Consider the following 18,907-nt stretch of genomic DNA (forward strand, 5'->3'; position numbering starts at 1 on the left):
AGATTTCTTTGGTTGGACTTAATTTTTTTTTGTAACATGAATTATTATTTACCAGATAATTTGAAAATATTAAAATTCAATTTTTAGATAGGTAATGGAATAAAACAAAATACACTGTTATTAAATATTTATTAGTAAGTACTGACTTATAATTTTAACATTTAATTAATAATTATTTTTCGAATAATTGCATAGTTACAAAAATGTTTGCCGTTAACATTTTCAAAATTACTGAGCGTCACATTGGGCAGTTTAGTTACGAAAAAAATGCAATATTTAGATTTAGTGCATCGGGGTAATTACGAATATGGGGTAAATTTTGAAAATTCTGAATACAACTTCAAAGGGTCGTTTTATTGTAAATATCGTGGTATGTATGATAATATTTAATAATATATACTTAATATAGCATAGTTTTTTAATTATGTTGAAATTATTGGATTGACCCGTCATTTGTAATTACCCCGATGCAAATTAAGTACTTAATATTTTATGCGTGATGTTCGAGTCTGTCGGGTTTCAAGTCCAATGAATGCAAGGACCTAAGAGACCGGGATCGTTCAAAGAGCGAGGGGTCAGTGTAAATCGGTTCGCTTCCGTCATCGAATGCGTTCGCTAAGCGTCCAGAAGAACCGGCTTCTTCGCCCACATCAGAGTAATTCCTGCCTAAACCGCTGGAATACGAGTAAGTAATTATTACTTAAAATAATAAATTCGATCATACACTAAATAGGTAGGTATATAATAATAATAAGCGTAAAAATTACTTAAATCTACCGAAGAGCTTTAGAGTGAGAATCTTTTAGTAGGTAACTTTAAATTTTATAGGTATTTCACATTAGAAGGTTAAAACTATTCATCTATACTAATATTATAAAGCTGAAGAGTTTGTTTGTTTGTTTGAACGCGCTAATCTCGGGAACTACTGGTCCGATTTGAAAAGTTCTTTCGGTGTTAGATATAGCTCATTTATCGAGGAAGGCTATATATCATCACGCTACGGCCAACAGGAGTGGAGCCACGGGGGTGAAACCGCGCGGAGCAGCTAGTACACTATAACTATTAATTTGCGCACTAATCGTAATTACCTACCGTAAAAAAATACAAATTTAACGACCTCACGTAAATCGTTTCAGACACTTATGTGAATAATGGATGTAATAGTCTAAGATCCCACTGCAGGATTACTTCGTTCATAGTTTTATTGATGAAACCAAAATTTTATGTAGGTATATTAATAATTAGGAGAATATAATATATCGGCTAGATTTCCAGTCAAAATTTCTGAGTAAAAATATGGCTAAATTATAGGTACAATAGTTACCTCAAAGAAAACGGCTTATGTAGATGTGAAGCAGAGAACAGCGAGGGTCGTGTCGGCCTCGGTCCGGGCGCGGCCGGTCGCAGCGCGGGCACGGGACTCGACGCTTGGATGTTTTTGCGTAACACACGCCAGTAACGCCTTGTATTAAAAGAATATTATAACAAAACTGAATAATAAGTAAGATGGGCAAACAATATATCAAATGTTTTTTTTTAAATGTTTATTCAATTTAATTTTTTTAAAGTGAATTTGCTAACAATATTGTCGGTGCTAATTTTTTGCTCTATAATTTTCAATTGAGAATTCTTATATTATTTTAATGGTTTTATGTAGATAAATTTTTCATTGTAGGTACACCAGTAATATGACGTATTGTATAATGTACTGAAAACAAACTATCTTTAAGTATCAGAAGAGATGAATTTACCGAATCTACGCAAATTCGTCGAGTGAATTTAATCTGCAGCATGCACACTGATTGCTTTGCCAATTGATTATTATTAACGGAAATATTCAATTGTGTTACGTAGTTAAGAGGGGTCCTGCGTGAGCATCTGAAAAGCACTACAATACTATTGAAACTTCTATTAATTCCGAGGTTATTGTAAGTCATTTAGTTTTTCGACCACGTAAATAAGTCAATTTGAAATTATTTTTAAACACACTAGTTTGAAAGGCGATGAGTGTCCGCACTAAACGACTCACTTGTATATGTACAGCGCGAGTATCAGCATGGCCAGCAGCAAGGACAGCAGCGAGCACAGCGCGGCGAGCAGCGCGCGGTAGTGCTGCGGGGTCACGCACACGCCGGCCGCCGACACCACGGGCGATGAATCTGCGCCATTCTCTTCTAGCAACTCGTTGCGGTTGTCGAATACCTTTTTTATTTTGCATTTATTAATACAGATTTACAGTAAGTACCTTTAGATTAATGCTACTTTTGCATAGAAAAAAAGACAGCGATAAACAACTGTAAGGTATATGTTCTAAAAAAATATCGACCGCTTGAGATATAACTTTTGCAAAGTCTCTATTATTACAATTGAGTGATATTAAGATATTATGCTCACATTTATTGGACGCTCGAAGCAGTTCCAAACAAATAGGAATTCAAAACGTTGAATATGTTGCAATTAAACTTACCTCTATCATTTTCCTCACATGGCTCGGCGTTTCCACTTCATCCTTCAAATACTTATCGACCTTGGCTTCTTCGTATGATATCTTGAACATATTGTCTTTCCCGTCAGTCTTATTGGTAGTTTCTTCATCTTTTACTTCTGTCGTATTCGTTTGTAGAACTTCTGTAGAGTTCACATCTCTTCGACGTCGGCCGAAAGATGGTTCCGTGCGTCCAGTTTGGCCTGGGCAATACGCCTAAGAAAATATTTTATATATAGTTGAGTAGGTAGTTATCTAACAAATAGAGATGTATTTAATTACTTGTGTCATATATCTTACCGGTTGGCAACCATCTCTACACGTTCTCACAGTAGCTTCGAACACTAAGAAATTAGACTCCGGTATTTTAAATGCGTTGAATCTAGCTTCGAGTGAATCGCCATTGCGACCTTTGTCCAGTTCTGGGAATACATCAGGATCCACGGGACATCTAAATTCAGAAATAAACTCTTAACTTGGCGAAAAATTATATTTAGTCCTCGATAAAATCATGCTTGCGTTAAAATCCATAGCAAATGAAAATAATACAATTGGTTTTTTAAAACAAGCTTTTCAATACTTTAACCACTTACCCAACACGGTCAATCAACTGCACAGATCGTCCCGAATAAGGATCTCTAGCAATAACATTTGTAGCAAAGATATCCGTTGCATAATTATATCCATCTTGAGCCTCGAGCCTAAATGTTAACGGGTCACCAACAGCGATGGTGGTTGTCGGTCTTCCTTGGTACAGTATCAACAATCGGACCTTGGAGTTCAGTGAACTCTCCTCGGGTAGATACTCTATTGGTATCGGACTTCCTGACCTGTCAACCAAGTCATATCCAAAACTGTTAGACGTTTAGCTTGCTTTCTTTCTAGTGGGTAATGACTTTGGATGAATTATTTTAAGTGGTTTATATGTTCCTATTAAGGTAAGGTACGTTATATTATAAATCGAATTAAACCCAATGGACCTTATTTATACGTTTAAATAACAAGTCCTATTTACTTATACCTTTGAAATTTTTGCCTTGCAAATTTTCTACCCCAGGGGATATTCTACGGCAAAATATGTTTTATGAATTCATCCAAAGTCTGTTTGTTAGTAGCTGTTAGTTAAATAACAGCACTCAACAATCCATAGAAACAATATTTCCCATCAATAAATACATAAGCATTAAACAATATAAGAACAAGTCATTTCAAGAAAAAATAACAAAATAAGACAGCAGCACACACAGCGGCACCAGTAACAAGAAAAATCAAACAAAAACTCCAAAAAATTTCAGTAGATTAATTCAGAATATTAATAAAATGGCAAAACAAAAACATGGTTAAATCATGACATAATAATATTATATTATCTATCATTTAACGCAGTTAGGTACTTAAATAATATTAAAGCCCATTAAATGATAAAGCCCATTACTATACTAATAATTTCCATTATTTCATAATTTCTACGTTTTGTTATCTCGTCTCAGCCCTTAAAATAATGCTCAAGTCACAAACAGTGGAAGACAATTATTTATAACGTTCAATAATAATAGTAACTAATATTTACTCAGAATTCAGATAGTATGAACCTTTGTCCTTTGGGCAAATACTTCAATAAAATTATTTTATGATGGCTCAAAGTATCAAGATTCGTTATATGAGTTAATACAGGGTGTCCCACTGTTGGTATACTAAGCTCAAAGGAGGTTATAGTTTTGCATTTGCTGAGTTCGTAAAAAATGCTTATAAAATTCCAGACGCATTTTTTTCAAATAGATGAATTTCTAAAACTCTATGTGTACACTCATAGCATGCAACCCACCCACTTTGCCACCAGCATGTGAGCTATCGTTTAAGATTATGTTTTCATAAACAAAATGCTCATATTAGCGAAGCGGTATATGCCGGCTGCGCGACGCTAGAGAAGAAAACATGGATTGTCAGGAAAAATTTAGCAAAAAATTTTTGACGTAATTTTGTTGTTTAAGTATTTTTTTCGTGATCAGTGTATGCAAAACTACAAGTTCATTCGCGCTTAGTATACCAATAGTGGGACACCCTGTATTAACTCATATAACGAATCTTGATACTTTGAGCCATCATAAAATAATTTTATTGAAGTATTTGCCCAAAGGACAAAGGTTCATACTATCTGAATTCTGAGTAAATATTAGTTACTATTATTATTGAACGTTATAAATAATTGTCTTCCACTGTTTGTGACTTGAGCATTATTTTAAGGGATATACCTGGATAGGATTATCGCTTCATAATCACCTATTGCAAAAATACTGAGCTTTATCCAGAAAATTCATACAGTCGAATGAAGTAGAAGTATTGAGTAAATCTGTGTCAACTTTGTTAAAGAGTATACCAAACAAATTCAATAAAAACAAGACAATAAGCAATACACTCAACTCATTCCAAATGCAATATTTGATTGCTCTAGATTTCAGTTACCTTGTTGCCTTCTACCTGATTAAAACTAGAAAACAAATACGGTTATTATCAAAATATCAAACAACAGTTAATATATTTCAATCTCACCCAGCTCCAATGTAGTTTGACGTGACCACAGCTTCAGCAGGTCCTCTGAACAGACACGTGAGGTTGAAGCGCTTGTCCCGGGACGTTTGTACGTTGTCACTGAATTGTACTACCACGATGTTTGTCATTGTATCTCCATACTGTATAAAACATATTTAATAAATGAAATAAATAATGAGATATCGCGTAGGAAATGAATTGAAACCCTTAAAAAGCGTTTATTATAACATCTAAAGAGAAGATCAGGAAGAGAGATACATACGATACATTTCAATGCGATACCTATAATTGGATATGTATTATTGGTAGCTTATGAAAATGTAGGGAAGGTCATAAACAAGTCGATACAATAGATACTAAAAGATACGATAACTGTAAACTGACGTTGATTTATAAACATTCAAAGCTTTAAAAGAAGGAAACAAAAGACAAACCCGCTGTGTCCCACACTCCGGGTAACCATGTGCTCCGGTGATACGCAAGACGTTTTGAACGCCACCGTTTCCACGGAAGAAGCATCTATCGTAGAAACCGTATGTGTACATTCTACCGTAGAAGCCTTCAGGAAGGCGTAGCGTGAACTCCATCCCGTCTTCATTGCATACTTGGGACACTGTTTCAAAAAGGTTAACGATTTTTAAGTACCTATTTAAAAAGAATTTTATGAATTTAAATTAAATTTTTGATGCTACAGGTCGAGCAAGTTATTTAATTTAGACTTATATTATTGAAGTATAAAAAATAGGTAATACAGGAGAGAGTCAATAAATTATTATTTTTGTATCGTTACCATCCAAACAATCATCCGCAATGCGTCCAAGCGCCCTTTCGTAGAAGTCGTATTCATTAGCTGTGTTGTCGAAATGCGCAGGATTAGCGGCGTCAAGCTCGCGCGTGTCCCGGTCACTTAGTTCACAGTTATCCCGAGGTTCCACGCCGAAACCTACATCCCTGGTAAAATTATAAAATTAAATATATAATTCAATATATCAAGCTTGACTCTAATTCCATAAAAAGCGTGAACGTCAATAATTTTCAAGTGGACCCTTATTTTTCGATATGAAAGAAAACAACCTTAATTGTATATTTATAAACAGGAAATCTTTTATTATTTAAAAGTTTTCCGAAGTTTACAGTGAAACACTGATTATTATTAATATTTAAACACAAACCTGTAATTGAACGATCGACAAATAAAATCTCTAGCTTCAATACATTCGCGTTGGCAATGCGCCAAAGACTGAGCGGTTGTAAATCGGCGAACAAATCTTCTCTGCATTCGCTGTCTGCCAACTTGTCTGAAACTGTCGTCTTCACATCGTGATCCTTGCCAAGGTCTTTGTCCAATTGGAGGTCGTCCGATCGGTCCACCGATTGGCCCACCTACTGGCACACTGACTGGCCCAATGTGGCCAATACCGCCGATTGATCCTCCAACTGGAGCGATTGGACCGTCAGGCTCGTAGCCACCGTATCCACCACCACCTTAGTATAACACAAACAAAAGTATTTAATATATAAAATTATGAAATATAAATTATTTTTTGATAAAAATTTTCGCCAATAAGTATTATGTGTAAGGTATAGGGATGCGAATCGAATTTTTTACGCGCGCGAGCGAGTTATGTATTTATATAATTCACCTATCGGTCTTTCCACAGGAGGTGCATAATTTCCTCTGTATCCACCGGGTCTTTCTATGGGCCTTCTTACACCATATGTAGGTCGTGGTTCCACTGGAATCCTAAAAATTGAAATATTATTAAAAATTCTATTTAAATTATAGATTATTTAAATTATTCCTGTTACGTAAGTAACGTTACGTACGTAATTTGCAAGTAGCGTATTTACCTGTCAGAACCTGGCCTTATAACATTGTCTGGATAGCGATCACTAGTGGGATACCGATCACCCCGGGGATATTCAGGGCCGTAATAACCACCACGTCCATATCCTGCTTTGATATAAAAATGTATAGGATAATGCAAATATGTCATATTTCTTTCTATAAACATCCATATTGCTTTGAAAAGTTATCTAATAAATAATAGTTGATGGGAATTCTATCTACTCATTTAGTTGTGTTATTTAAATATCATATTTCTATTTTTTATTTTATTTTTATTTTGGTAATCCAACAGCTTTACAATATATGTGATAAGATTTTACTATTTTGTTGATTAATTGAACAAATTGCCAAAGGATAATCTAAGATAATATAATGCATTTTGAAATTGAAAAATATTGTTATAAGTTAGTAAAATTAATCTTACCAGGATATGACGATCCGGTCGGCGGATATTTGTCATACATATCTGGATAACGATCCCCGCCCAAAGGTAAAGGATCCCGGTTAACGCCAACCGGGTATCTGCTGTATGGATACCGGCCCCAGTCGTTACCGGAATAACGGTCCTGATCGTATGCAGGGTATCTTGGATAAGGGCGTGACGGGTACCTCCCGCTGCCGCGTATCGGATATCTGTCTTGTGGATACCGATCTGGGTACACGTCAACAGGATAGCGACTGACTGGATATCGATCCGGATATCTGTCGATTTCGTTATCGGTGTCGATGGGATAACGGCCACCACCTGGATATCTGTCTATTGGAACTCTGGTTGGATACCGGTCTACACTCGGTGGATAACGATCTACCGGTGCGATTGGATAGCGGTCAGATGGCGGTGGAAAACGGTCAGATTGAGGTGGATAACGGTCAGCTATAACAGGGTATCTATTTGTCGGTGGTGGGTATCTTTCAGATGATATAGGATACCTATCAGAAGGCGGTGGATATCTATCAGATGGGAGAGGATATCTGTCAGATTGTGGCGGGTATCTATCAGAAGGCAGTGGGAATCGATCAGATGGGTAGCGTTCAGGCCCTACTCCAGGTGGGTATCTGTCATCTGGGAATCTGTCTGGGTACCGGTCAAGATATCTGTCAGGATAAGGTTCAGGGCCAGCCGGGTACCGATCATCAGGTGGATACCGGTCTGGACGGCCGTAGTATCTGTCATCATCATCCTCATCATCTGGATAGCGGTCTACGCCTGGAGGATACCTGTCCCTGTCCCTGTCCCTGTCTCTATCTCTATCACTGTTGCTACCACCTTGAAATAAAAGGAAATCATGAGAGGATTATGGAAATAGTTTAAGTTAAATTTTGGTTAGATCTCTACATTATGCATGCAACAACAACTATCTACAAAAATACATAAATACACTATCTACACATAACACAACATATAAATCTAGCCTACAAAATGACTTAAGTATGTAATAATAAAATTTTACATCAAACTATGTATGTACAGTTTTTTTACGGCAATACCTGCTGATAAAACCATTACAACACACAATTCATATAAATCATAAATATTTTCCTCAATACTATTTCAGTCAACCCAATCGCATGCAGATATTCTTATAATTTTACTTCTTTAAATAAGAAAAAATGCATATATAAAAAAACATATAGTTACGTATAGATATATAAAAGTTTATTCATGCCAAAATAGTAACCGATGCGATAAGGTTACATCGACATGCAACTGTAATCAACAAATACCATTTTCAAGTTTCAACAACATCAAACTACAAACGAAAAAACTACAAGTCACAATTTCCTCCATGCACCGAACCTGATTTTGAAGGTTTTCCCCATGAAGACTGCGAGCCGCCTCCGGTACCCTCATTTTCACCACTTACTAACTGATCTAAACCCCAAATCATTTATTCATTTTAAGAAAGCTTGACGAATTTATTAAACACCATAACATGTATTTAAAAAATGTTACTAAGTAATTTGTAGATGCTGCATGAGTCAAAATTTAAAGCGAATAGAGATTAATAAATGAGGCATCAAAAGGTAAATTGGTATAAAACCTTTATATTATGCATTTTTACTTACGCATAAGATTTTCATAATAATCAAAGTCGGGATCATACAGCAAACGCATGCCATCCTTCTGATTGTATCTACTGAGTCGACAAGTCCTTGCGCGGTCACTGTATACTGCTGACCTAATAACATATCATATTGTGCTTTATGACCATAAATTATCCATTATAAATGCGATACATAGTCTCAGAATAGAACTAAACATCAGGTAAGTTCAAAAACATTTATTTATTTATTTATTGAATTATTTATTGCACACACAAAAGAAAGTAGAGACACATAAAGTACAGATAAGAGGAAAATAATGTGTACAAAACATGTCAGTCGCGTAAATGCAAACTACACAAATGACAGAAAATAAGCAAAACTAATGTAGTCTAAAATAAAAAATAAGATGATTTTGATTTTTATCTTCATTGAATGAAACATTAATCATACCTGCACTGAAAGCTCGTCTGCCGCAAGCACTCATCCAAACATTCACTCAGCGATCTGCCCGTGATCTCCGAATGGAACTCCCCGGTTATCCTGCTGTTCCGGTACCTCTGGAACGCGGTATCTGGCCTCCTCCCGGGCGAGAACAGGTGTGACGTCACGCTGTTGTCCGGGTACTCGGTCCCGCGAGCTGTCACCCGATGAGAGACTGATCATTGTGAGAGATAACCTTATTGTGACTTTCATTAGTAGGTTTAGTGTTTTATGGAGATTTAACTGTTATCCAATTTAAATTGTTGGTATTATTGATGAAGTATGTTCTGTTATTAAAACTTAGTAATAGAATTAACAAACGATTTAAAGAATTATGGAGATAGTCTACTAGAAAATAATGAAGTCATCAAAAAGCCAGTTTGTACATGTAGGTAACGTGATGATTATGCACTGAATTCATTCTTAACAATAAATTAATTGAATAAGAAAATGTGTTAGCTGATGTTAATTGTAATTCACAATAGCAATCTTGTTTTTTTAATCATTTCAATTAAATATCTAATAATTACACAATACTTACGGTTGTCAAGACAGACGAGGTCATAGAAGTGGTGTGTGGGCGATGCGCTGACTGTTATATCGTCCTTCTGAGAGACAGAATCTTCTTCAGATAAAACGCATTGACGTGTCATTTCATCATGCTCGATGGAACGGCAGAAGTATCTGAAAATTGAATCAAATTAAACAAAGAACTAAAACTTAGCTAAAGTTTCCTGGTAAAAACAATAGCAGAAAATCCATGTTCTCAAATTATAAGCATTCGTTAATTTTTAACTTTTCGAAAAGCGTCAAAAAAATAGTAATTGAAAATTTGCAAATGGGTACATACTACTACATATGCAGAGTTTTTGTGAGAAAAAATATTTTCTAGAACTTTCTGCGCCTAATTATTTTTTTGTTAGTAACTAGGTATCGATTATATTTTATTGTGTTATAAAATACTTACTTTTCAGCTCTAACACACATAGACTGACATTCCTCCAGAGTCATGTTGGTGAAGACATCAGCTTCAAACGGACCACCGAGGCGCTTATTTTCTTCTTTTATGAACACGGCCAAACCGTCACACCTTCTTTCGGCTACAGAAATTATTATAATTTTATTATATTTTTCATAATTGTACATAAAGATCCAAAAGATGCAAATACGTAGCAGGTAAGGTAGGCTCTACGTAGGTAGGCTCTACGAAATAGAGTTGCAAAAGTTTTGTTTAAGTTTTAATTTTCTACTAAGTAAATTAACGTATAAGGGGTTAATAATTAAAACAATGGACCATTTTCTTACCATTTAAACAAGTGTTTTCCAAATAATCCGCATTATGATCATCCTCTAAAAGTTCAGGATGAGTCCGTCGCGTAAATCTGCTTAAAGAGCAAGTTCTTAACGCCGAATCGTAAGTAGCTGAACGACAAACAAAACTGAATTCTCCCAAGCATTTGTCTTCACATTCCGTGCGGTTGGCAACCATGATTTCCTTCAGGTCTGACGGTGGTAACTTCAGCCGTTTGCGAGCATGACGCTCGAACACATAGCGCCGTGAAGGACATTCGCGTTCCGGTCGATTTGCTAGAATATAATTAAAGGAAAGCTTCTTAATAAAAATGGCTATGGTATCTAAAATTTTTAATATTAAGGTACAATATGCTCTATGTACATAAGAATTAGGTAGTCTTGTATTATTACTTGATATTAAGTAGGTAAACTATATGCAAAATAAATGTTTTTGAAAGAAATGTGTTTCATTTCAAACCTACCCCAATATAACAATACTTACACGTCAAACAAATTTCATTAAAATGGACGCTATTCGGCACAATCATAAGAGTTCCTATCCCTTCAGGAGCAGCTTGTTCCCTTGTCAAATAGCAAGTCGATTCTTCATATTCGGGTTCAGGACTAAATGCAGCAATTCTGGCTCCAGGTTGGAAATCAATGGAGTTGCAAGTTCTCACGAGACCGTTACCAGATCTGTCGCGAAGGCACAAATCCTGACATTTTTCTAACACGCGAAATGGAGGTGCTGTTTCACGTATCTGTAAAAATAGGACACCTATAGTGAATGGGCATAAAACATTTTTGAAGGTAAAATTTCAAAAGCAATCTTTCATTACTAATGGATAAAATACAATTCAAATTTAAAGTAACGACAACATAAAAGGGAAGTATAATGGTAATATACTTAACGATAGAATCATTGTTTTTTTTGTGTCGATAATACTTACGACATCGTCATCAAATCCGTGTAACTGTTGATTGGGAAGCCTCTCGTACATAACTCGACCCATGCCTTGGTTACAAGTGGTTTGAGCTGATGAAAAAAAAATAATGAAAAAATATGATTATTGATTATAGTATTTAGATGTAATAGTAAATATCCCTGCATTTAAATAGGTATGCTCGTTATTTAAAATGGCCTCCTGTGCAAACCTCTATCCATGAAGACATGCTGGTTTATAAACTCTTTCTACAAATTAGAATTTACAATGTACTAAAGATTTTATAGTAGAAAATATTACCGTTGGCCATAGTGAGCATAGTGAGTGCAGAGAAGGCGTGCATGACGCTCAACCCTCGAGGCTTCATCTTCCCGCTGGTGTCTGCAGAGCGTTAGGTCACCGGCCAACCATGTGGCCACCTGAAAACGTTATGTAACATAAAAATATAATATATAGTTATTTAAATGATCGGACTACTACAATAAACGTCTAGGATTAAATTTAAAATAAATAAATTTTATATGCCCATATTGTACAATACCATTGATTTATATACAATTATAAAATTTGCATGCTGTTTTTGAATATCGGCTAAACATGTTGTACCTACTATAAGTAAAAATGTAACATCTAAAGATACCATTATTATCGAAAATAAAGAATTATGTATTATGAATAAAGTATTTTTATTAAAAAAAAAACAATAGTTTTAGATTACCTACGTGGTCTAAACGAGCAAAATTTTTACGTGAAAACTATCACTATCTAACAAATATCTATATGGAGAGATTTTTTTATGTCGATTTGAATAGAAATAGAAAAGCGTTGAAGAAGCGATCTAATAATAAAGCCAGTTACAGAGAGACGTTCAATATCTAAATAATTTAAATACCAACTTTATCTATAAACGCTACGTGTAAACGTTCGTATGTAACAAGCCCTTAGTATCATTAAAATAATCGGTTCGTTGCACTTCATGAATGTGATGAGACAATTGAGAACAAGGCTGTATATAATAAACCCAAGTGTACATGTTTATGTTTGAAATGCTAATTTTCGTCAATTTCAAATAATATACCATCGTAAATTTAACAAAAATGATCATGAACGAATCTCGCTAATCTAAGTTCTAGATACCTATATAATACATGTAATATAAATGTCTATTTTACAGCGTTACATTAAAGATGAATAGACTTTATATCTCTGTGGAAAAAACAATTGTTGTAGAAAAGAAGTTTATCAATATCAAAAGCTGAATATATAAACCATATTATGACAATATGATGATTAATCAATAACTTTAACATAATCTCAACCGTGAATAGACCAAAAAACCTACATTCCATATAAAGTTCTACTACAGTTCTACACAATATATTCACGTATTCGTAGACGACAAAGTTCAAACGTCTACGTCGTCTACGTCTCGGCCTACGTAGATTTACTAATAAGTCGTTATTATTATTACATAATATGCTGACTGAGCTGAATTTTTTGATTATTGAACATTTTTCTAAATAGAATAAAAATAACTAACTATGGATCCCCATTTTTTTAAAAACGTGCTTCCGTTTTCGATTTATACATACGTTAAAATCAAAAGAAATTATTTCAATGGTACCAATCCTTTCCAAAAGTATAGATATGTAGATGAATATTCTACATAATATGTAATAGCGTGCGATATAAACTATATAGTATATATCATATAGTATAATAACTGCCATTATATTTGCCAATTATTTACTGAACACGCACAATGGAAATGATTTGTGATGCGAGTAAATAAAATAGAAAATGGGCATAACTGTTAGGCATTGACAGGCATTCGAAATGGTCTCAACTTTGTCATCGACACCGTTAATGTGCACAGACGCGTGAATAGGGCGTCCGTTGATAGTTAATTTATTAATAAATCACTCATAACTACAGTTATAATAGAAATTTTATAAAATAGCGTGAAAATCTACACGCTACAAGCAAGCATTGCATGAACTTTAAGAGAAAACGGGCTCTACATTATATGCTATGTACTAATGTTTATTTTTAGCTCTAAGTATATACTATATCTATAGTAGAAGCTTATAACATAAAAGTAATTTTGTATGGATATACTTTTGAAATGAATGTTTAAGTTGTACTTAAATATTCGCATTAAAAGCTCGAGTTTTAACAAAACCAACTCGTACCAAAACTAATTAAAACGAGGAAACATTAAGTAGCAGAAAAAAGTAAAACTACAATTAAGTTAATCTGCATCACAAAAGCGTTAACGCGAAGGCCTGGGCTATGAAAATTTTGGCGTTTCCAAAAAATGATGGCAAGCAACGCGGAAGTTGGCTTCCGGTGCTTTGTGATCCGACCGATGTCCTCGCCAACTAGATGACGTTGTGACCAAATTCTGTACAGTTATCGGTGAAATCGCTGTCTGAATTTCATAGATAATTACACTTTGCTCTATAGCTGTGACTGTTTTGCTCATGTTTTACTTATTGGTGAGATTATCAAACCTTGATTAACCTTCTATAAAGTTGTGACATCTTCGTCATTGCAAAATGTTAATCACTGATTCACTGAGCATACACTTTTGTACGAAGTATAGTTTAATTTATTTGACTTAAAGTTAACAGAGCAAGCTTATACTCGGTAATGCAAGGAATATACAAACGTATTTTATTCATATACTGAAATCATGTAAAAGGAAAACATCAGTTGCTTATTTAGCCACGAATCTAAATGGTTTATACTTATATATCAAAAATATAATCGTAAATACATTATTTTAAATTACTGAAAAACCAACTCATTTTCCAAACAAAACCCGTTGATCAGTGAAAGTCGCATGTGAATTTACCTTTAATGAAACGGAAGTCCATTGATCCTATTAACTTAACGGGACTCTTTCAGGGGTAATCACGCATAACGAGATAGTGTGAAAAGAGAGGCCATTGTAGAAGAGTGGGTTGGGCTAGGATGGGTGCGTGGGAAAGAGGTTTTCACTCATCCTGATGCAACTGTCCACGCCTTGGATTTTGGACATTGGTCCTTGGGACAAAAGCTGTTCTAAATATTTGGGCGTACAAAGAGGTGGCTTTTGTCAATACACTTCAAAATGTTTTAAGCAGTAAGCTGTTTAGAAAACTACCTCTACTATCATGTTAATTTATCAGTTAATTCTACGTGATTCTACGGTATTACGTGTACAAATGTCAGGTTTAATATTATATTTTGTGATAATATGATGTAGTTTGTAGATACCTTGTAGATACTATCATGATAAGCTATCATTTTGCCCCTAATGCTTATTCTATAAGTACTAAGTACATAGGTACCTACATACTTATATAGCGTGTTACTCGCAAAGATTCTATATGGATCTTTTTTCTCCATTTTAATCTGTTATGAATATTTAAATAGAATTCTAACAAAACCAACTTTGAAATTACCATATGAAAATCTTTTTCAACTGGAATGGTAATCATCCAAAGAATATCTTAACCCTCAAGACAAGTAGTAAAATTCGCACAAATACAAATAGGCAAAGAGTCTCTATCTAGATTAATTAAAAATTATTCTCTTAGTAATTTTCTTGTAGTGTAATTTTTCACATAGCGTATTTTTTTAAATAATGACTTTCATAAGCAAAAATCTATAAATGGATTTTATTGATCGATTCAAACAATAACTTCAGTGATTATTTAGGTATTATAATAAAGCTCATTAAGTAGGTCATTTAAAAAATAGGTAGCTCATTTTAAAAAATGCAGTTAAAAAGCATAGGTTTTTTTTTCACTTTCTGTCTGTCTGTCTGTCTGTCTGTCTGTCTGTCTGTCTGTCTGTCTGTCTGTCTGTCTGTCTGTATGTGAAGGCATCACGTGAAAACTAGCGGTTCGATTTCGATGAAACTTGGTATAATTATACCTTATTATCCTGGGCGTAAAATAGGATACTTTTTATCCTGGAAAAATACGTAGAAAAAAATTAATCTTAATTTTTCAGTTTTATCCATAGACGTTGTTCCGTAGAACCGCGAACACACGTTGCGTTTTATTATAGGCCTAGCCGTATTTGGGAATTGGGTCCAATAGATATTTATAAGATTTTATTGTCAGAGGTACCTACTCAAAATGGAGAAATAAACCATCCACGCGAAGACCGACATCCGCGCGGACGGAGTCGCGGGCGGAAGCTAGTATAACATATTTTCGTATATTTATAAAACTATAAACATCATCCAATATGAAATGTTGGAATAAGAATGTAAATGCAATGAAGTTGTCTGTGAAAAATAAAAATGAAAGCAAGAAAAGTCGCGGGTGATTAGAACTATTCTGCATAATAAGGTGCATTTACATCAAACGAGCGCATGCTCATTCTAACCCCACAATGTCAAATTATTTTAGTGTAAACAGGCGTAGGCATTCTTTCGTTATTCTTAGTGCATTTGAAAAGTTTCTATAACTACAATGTTCTAATACTGAATACGAGTATTCGTTTACACTAAAAGATTACTCTAGCTCTATGTTCGTTTGATGTAAATACACCGTTAGAAAGGTTTATTATTCAAGCTATATCGAACGAAATACGGACGAATGCTTATTCGTGTAGATTTATCTCCTTATTTATTTATTTATTTATTTATTTACTCTTTATTGTACAACATATTAAAATTAAAGTACATAAGATAAAACCATATAAGATGTACAAATGGCAGCCTAATGGCTCAAAGCCATCTCTGCCAGGCAACCTTCAGGCAAAGGACAAATTAGAACTTAAGGTAACCAATTAGCAATAATTACTTTAAAAAAAGAAGAAAAAAAACCTTAATGAACCTTTCCCTTGTTTATTTACTCAACATATTATATTTATGAAATACTGGCATCAACTCCATAACCTATTCCGACCTGCGTATTCGCTCGCAGTGAAAAAGATAATTCAATCGAGCTTTTGTGATAAGAGTGTATCTCTATTCTCTACGGTCTACATAGGTGTTTCATCACGGTAAAAACTAAGTACTTAAAAATCTCTCCCTAGCCTTCACTTTCTCTCGCCACAAAACTATATCATAAGATCGCTCCGTTGTTACATAAAAGAAAGACAAACAAACAAATCTACCATCAAATCGACGTAAGGGTTCAGCTTGCAGAGAATTTACCACAATAACCAAATGAAGGTTGATCAAATCATACGTATAAAAGAATGTTGCTAAGTTTATCAGATGTGTCATGAAAATTTCACAATGATGACTCTACATAGCTAGATAGCCATAGGTAAATCACGTCAGTTGAGAAATTGGAAAAACCTTAATAAAATGTTTATTTGTCTTTCTTTCACATCTCAATAGAGCGATTTCGTGATATGATTTTTTCTTCTGCCACTACTCACTACCGCCTACTACTAGGTGCTACATCCTCCTCAGGTTACTTTTTACTGTGATGAGGAAAACAAAAATCATTCCCACGGAGACTTCCTTTGACCACGCGTGTAAAGACGTGGTTAACAGTTGTAATGTGTAATACACGAAGTCCTAAACTCTGAAAGGACACGTGACCATACAGTAGAAACAATATACAAAATAATGTAATATAGTAGGTAGTTATTATGATAATACTTTTAGAAGTGTAGAAAATAAAGTAACTTCCCAAAAAATTTTACAGAGCCCAACTTTATGGTTGTCTGTTAAAGTTGAGTACAATAACTATGTGGGTATGTATAGAAATATGTACCCAATTTCAGAACAAAGGCTTCGGAAAGTTTTCAAACAAGTACCTACAGAATATGTAATATTAGTATATAGTTTTATAATTCTTTTTGTCAGTATGTATAAATATGTAACTGTAAAAATTGTTTTATTATGTTCAAATATTATTTGTATCTAACAAATACAGAATTTAGAATTTAAATGTTATAAAATTTACTTCAATTTAAGATAAATTATTAGTGTAACATTTATTATTCGTAATATAAAAAGTTATTTTGCATATTGAACCTATCTATGAGCGGAATTTTTTTAAAGTATAAGTTTATTATTGTTCTTAACTATCTAAAATACAACGAAACCAAAGCTGATTAAAATTCTACATATAAATTCTTTGTGTGTCCCATAATCCATGCTTAATTACGACAAACATAAATATAATTACTGTCTCTATATAACATTGGTTTGATGAAAAGTTTAATACAGGTAACTGCGAAAAATCAATTAGATACATACCTACAACGATACTAAAGCTACGTCTGCACTAAAGGAGGCTTGAAGGCTGCCAAAAATATGCTGAAAACTTAAAGGCGCAAGTTGATTACTCACTCGAGCGATACAAGGTCTACGCACGTAGCAACACGTAGCACTTCTCAAACAGTCCAAGCACACGACACTTCACTAACGGGTGTACCACAGGACAGTCGAAACCGAATTGTGGACACACGAATACCATAATTTAGTTAAATCACATACAGAGGGGATCGACAATAGGACATGCTATGAGCAAATCACACCAAATGCACGCATGGCTAACTTTCTATAGTCACACCGGTGACTGTACTGAAATCGTACTTGATGAGTTTAAGAGCAAACATTGTAATTAATGGATGATAAATTATGACTCTAAAACTAGTATGCTCGTGTATAATTGACAAGTTTACAATAGGTTCTTATGATATATGTTTGTTTTCTAGATATTGAGAAAATCAAGGGAAATAAAAGCTTTTAATTTTACTCCTGGCGATCCCATATCATGTACACATTGCTTTCAACATTGAGAATCTCTGTCGTACCAAGACAAGTACCTATAATATAAAATAAGATATAAAATGTATTCTAAAGTTGATAAGTACGTCCTTTCTTTTGTTGGTATTCCTATACCTACAACATAAAATATAGCTTTTCCCATTTCAATTTACAATAACAGCTTTAAGCATATTTCTACTACATTGCATTCCGAATACTCTACCTAACTTAATAAAATGCATGTCATTAAAAAAAAAACCTAATTCAGTGACCCCATACATCGCTTTTCCGGAAGCTACGCTACAAAGGCGTGTACCATCGGACCTCGACAAGTAACGCTCTTTCAAATGTCAGTTCCCGCCAACGCGCTGTGCATTATCACAGATCATAATCGCATATTAATTATCATATTATTGTTTTATGTCATGACCTTGAACACGGTTACGTATGGTATGAAAATGTGAGAACTGTCGCAGATTACATTTACGATTACAGGTCGTACTCAGGTTCAGAGATTTTGATAAATATAC

General features: G+C 34.3%; 1 protein-coding gene across 1 annotated transcript; it reads right to left on the reverse strand.

Moving 5' to 3' along the window:
* Positions 1–147: 147 nt before the first annotated feature.
* On the reverse strand, positions 148–18,055 carry LOC123698923. Its single transcript, XM_045645747.1, has 22 exons — positions 17,958–18,055; positions 11,948–12,066; positions 11,654–11,739; positions 11,206–11,464; positions 10,716–10,997; positions 10,378–10,510; positions 9,952–10,094; positions 9,381–9,567; positions 8,952–9,064; positions 7,309–8,151; positions 6,887–6,989; positions 6,679–6,779; positions 6,208–6,520; positions 5,826–5,986; positions 5,470–5,648; positions 5,036–5,175; positions 3,079–3,339; positions 2,786–2,936; positions 2,468–2,701; positions 2,030–2,202; positions 1,325–1,462; positions 148–674 (listed from the first exon to the last, which is right to left on the reverse strand). Exons 2-22 carry the CDS (start codon positions 12,012–12,014, stop codon positions 491–493), a joined length of 4,251 nt encoding a protein of 1,416 aa, XP_045501703.1. The 5' UTR covers positions 12,015–12,066; positions 17,958–18,055; the 3' UTR covers positions 148–490.
* Positions 18,056–18,907: the final 852 nt, after the last annotated feature.

Source organism: Colias croceus, chromosome 17 (assembly GCF_905220415.1).
Source record: "Colias croceus chromosome 17, ilColCroc2.1".
Taxonomy (NCBI): domain Eukaryota; kingdom Metazoa; phylum Arthropoda; class Insecta; order Lepidoptera; family Pieridae; genus Colias; species Colias croceus.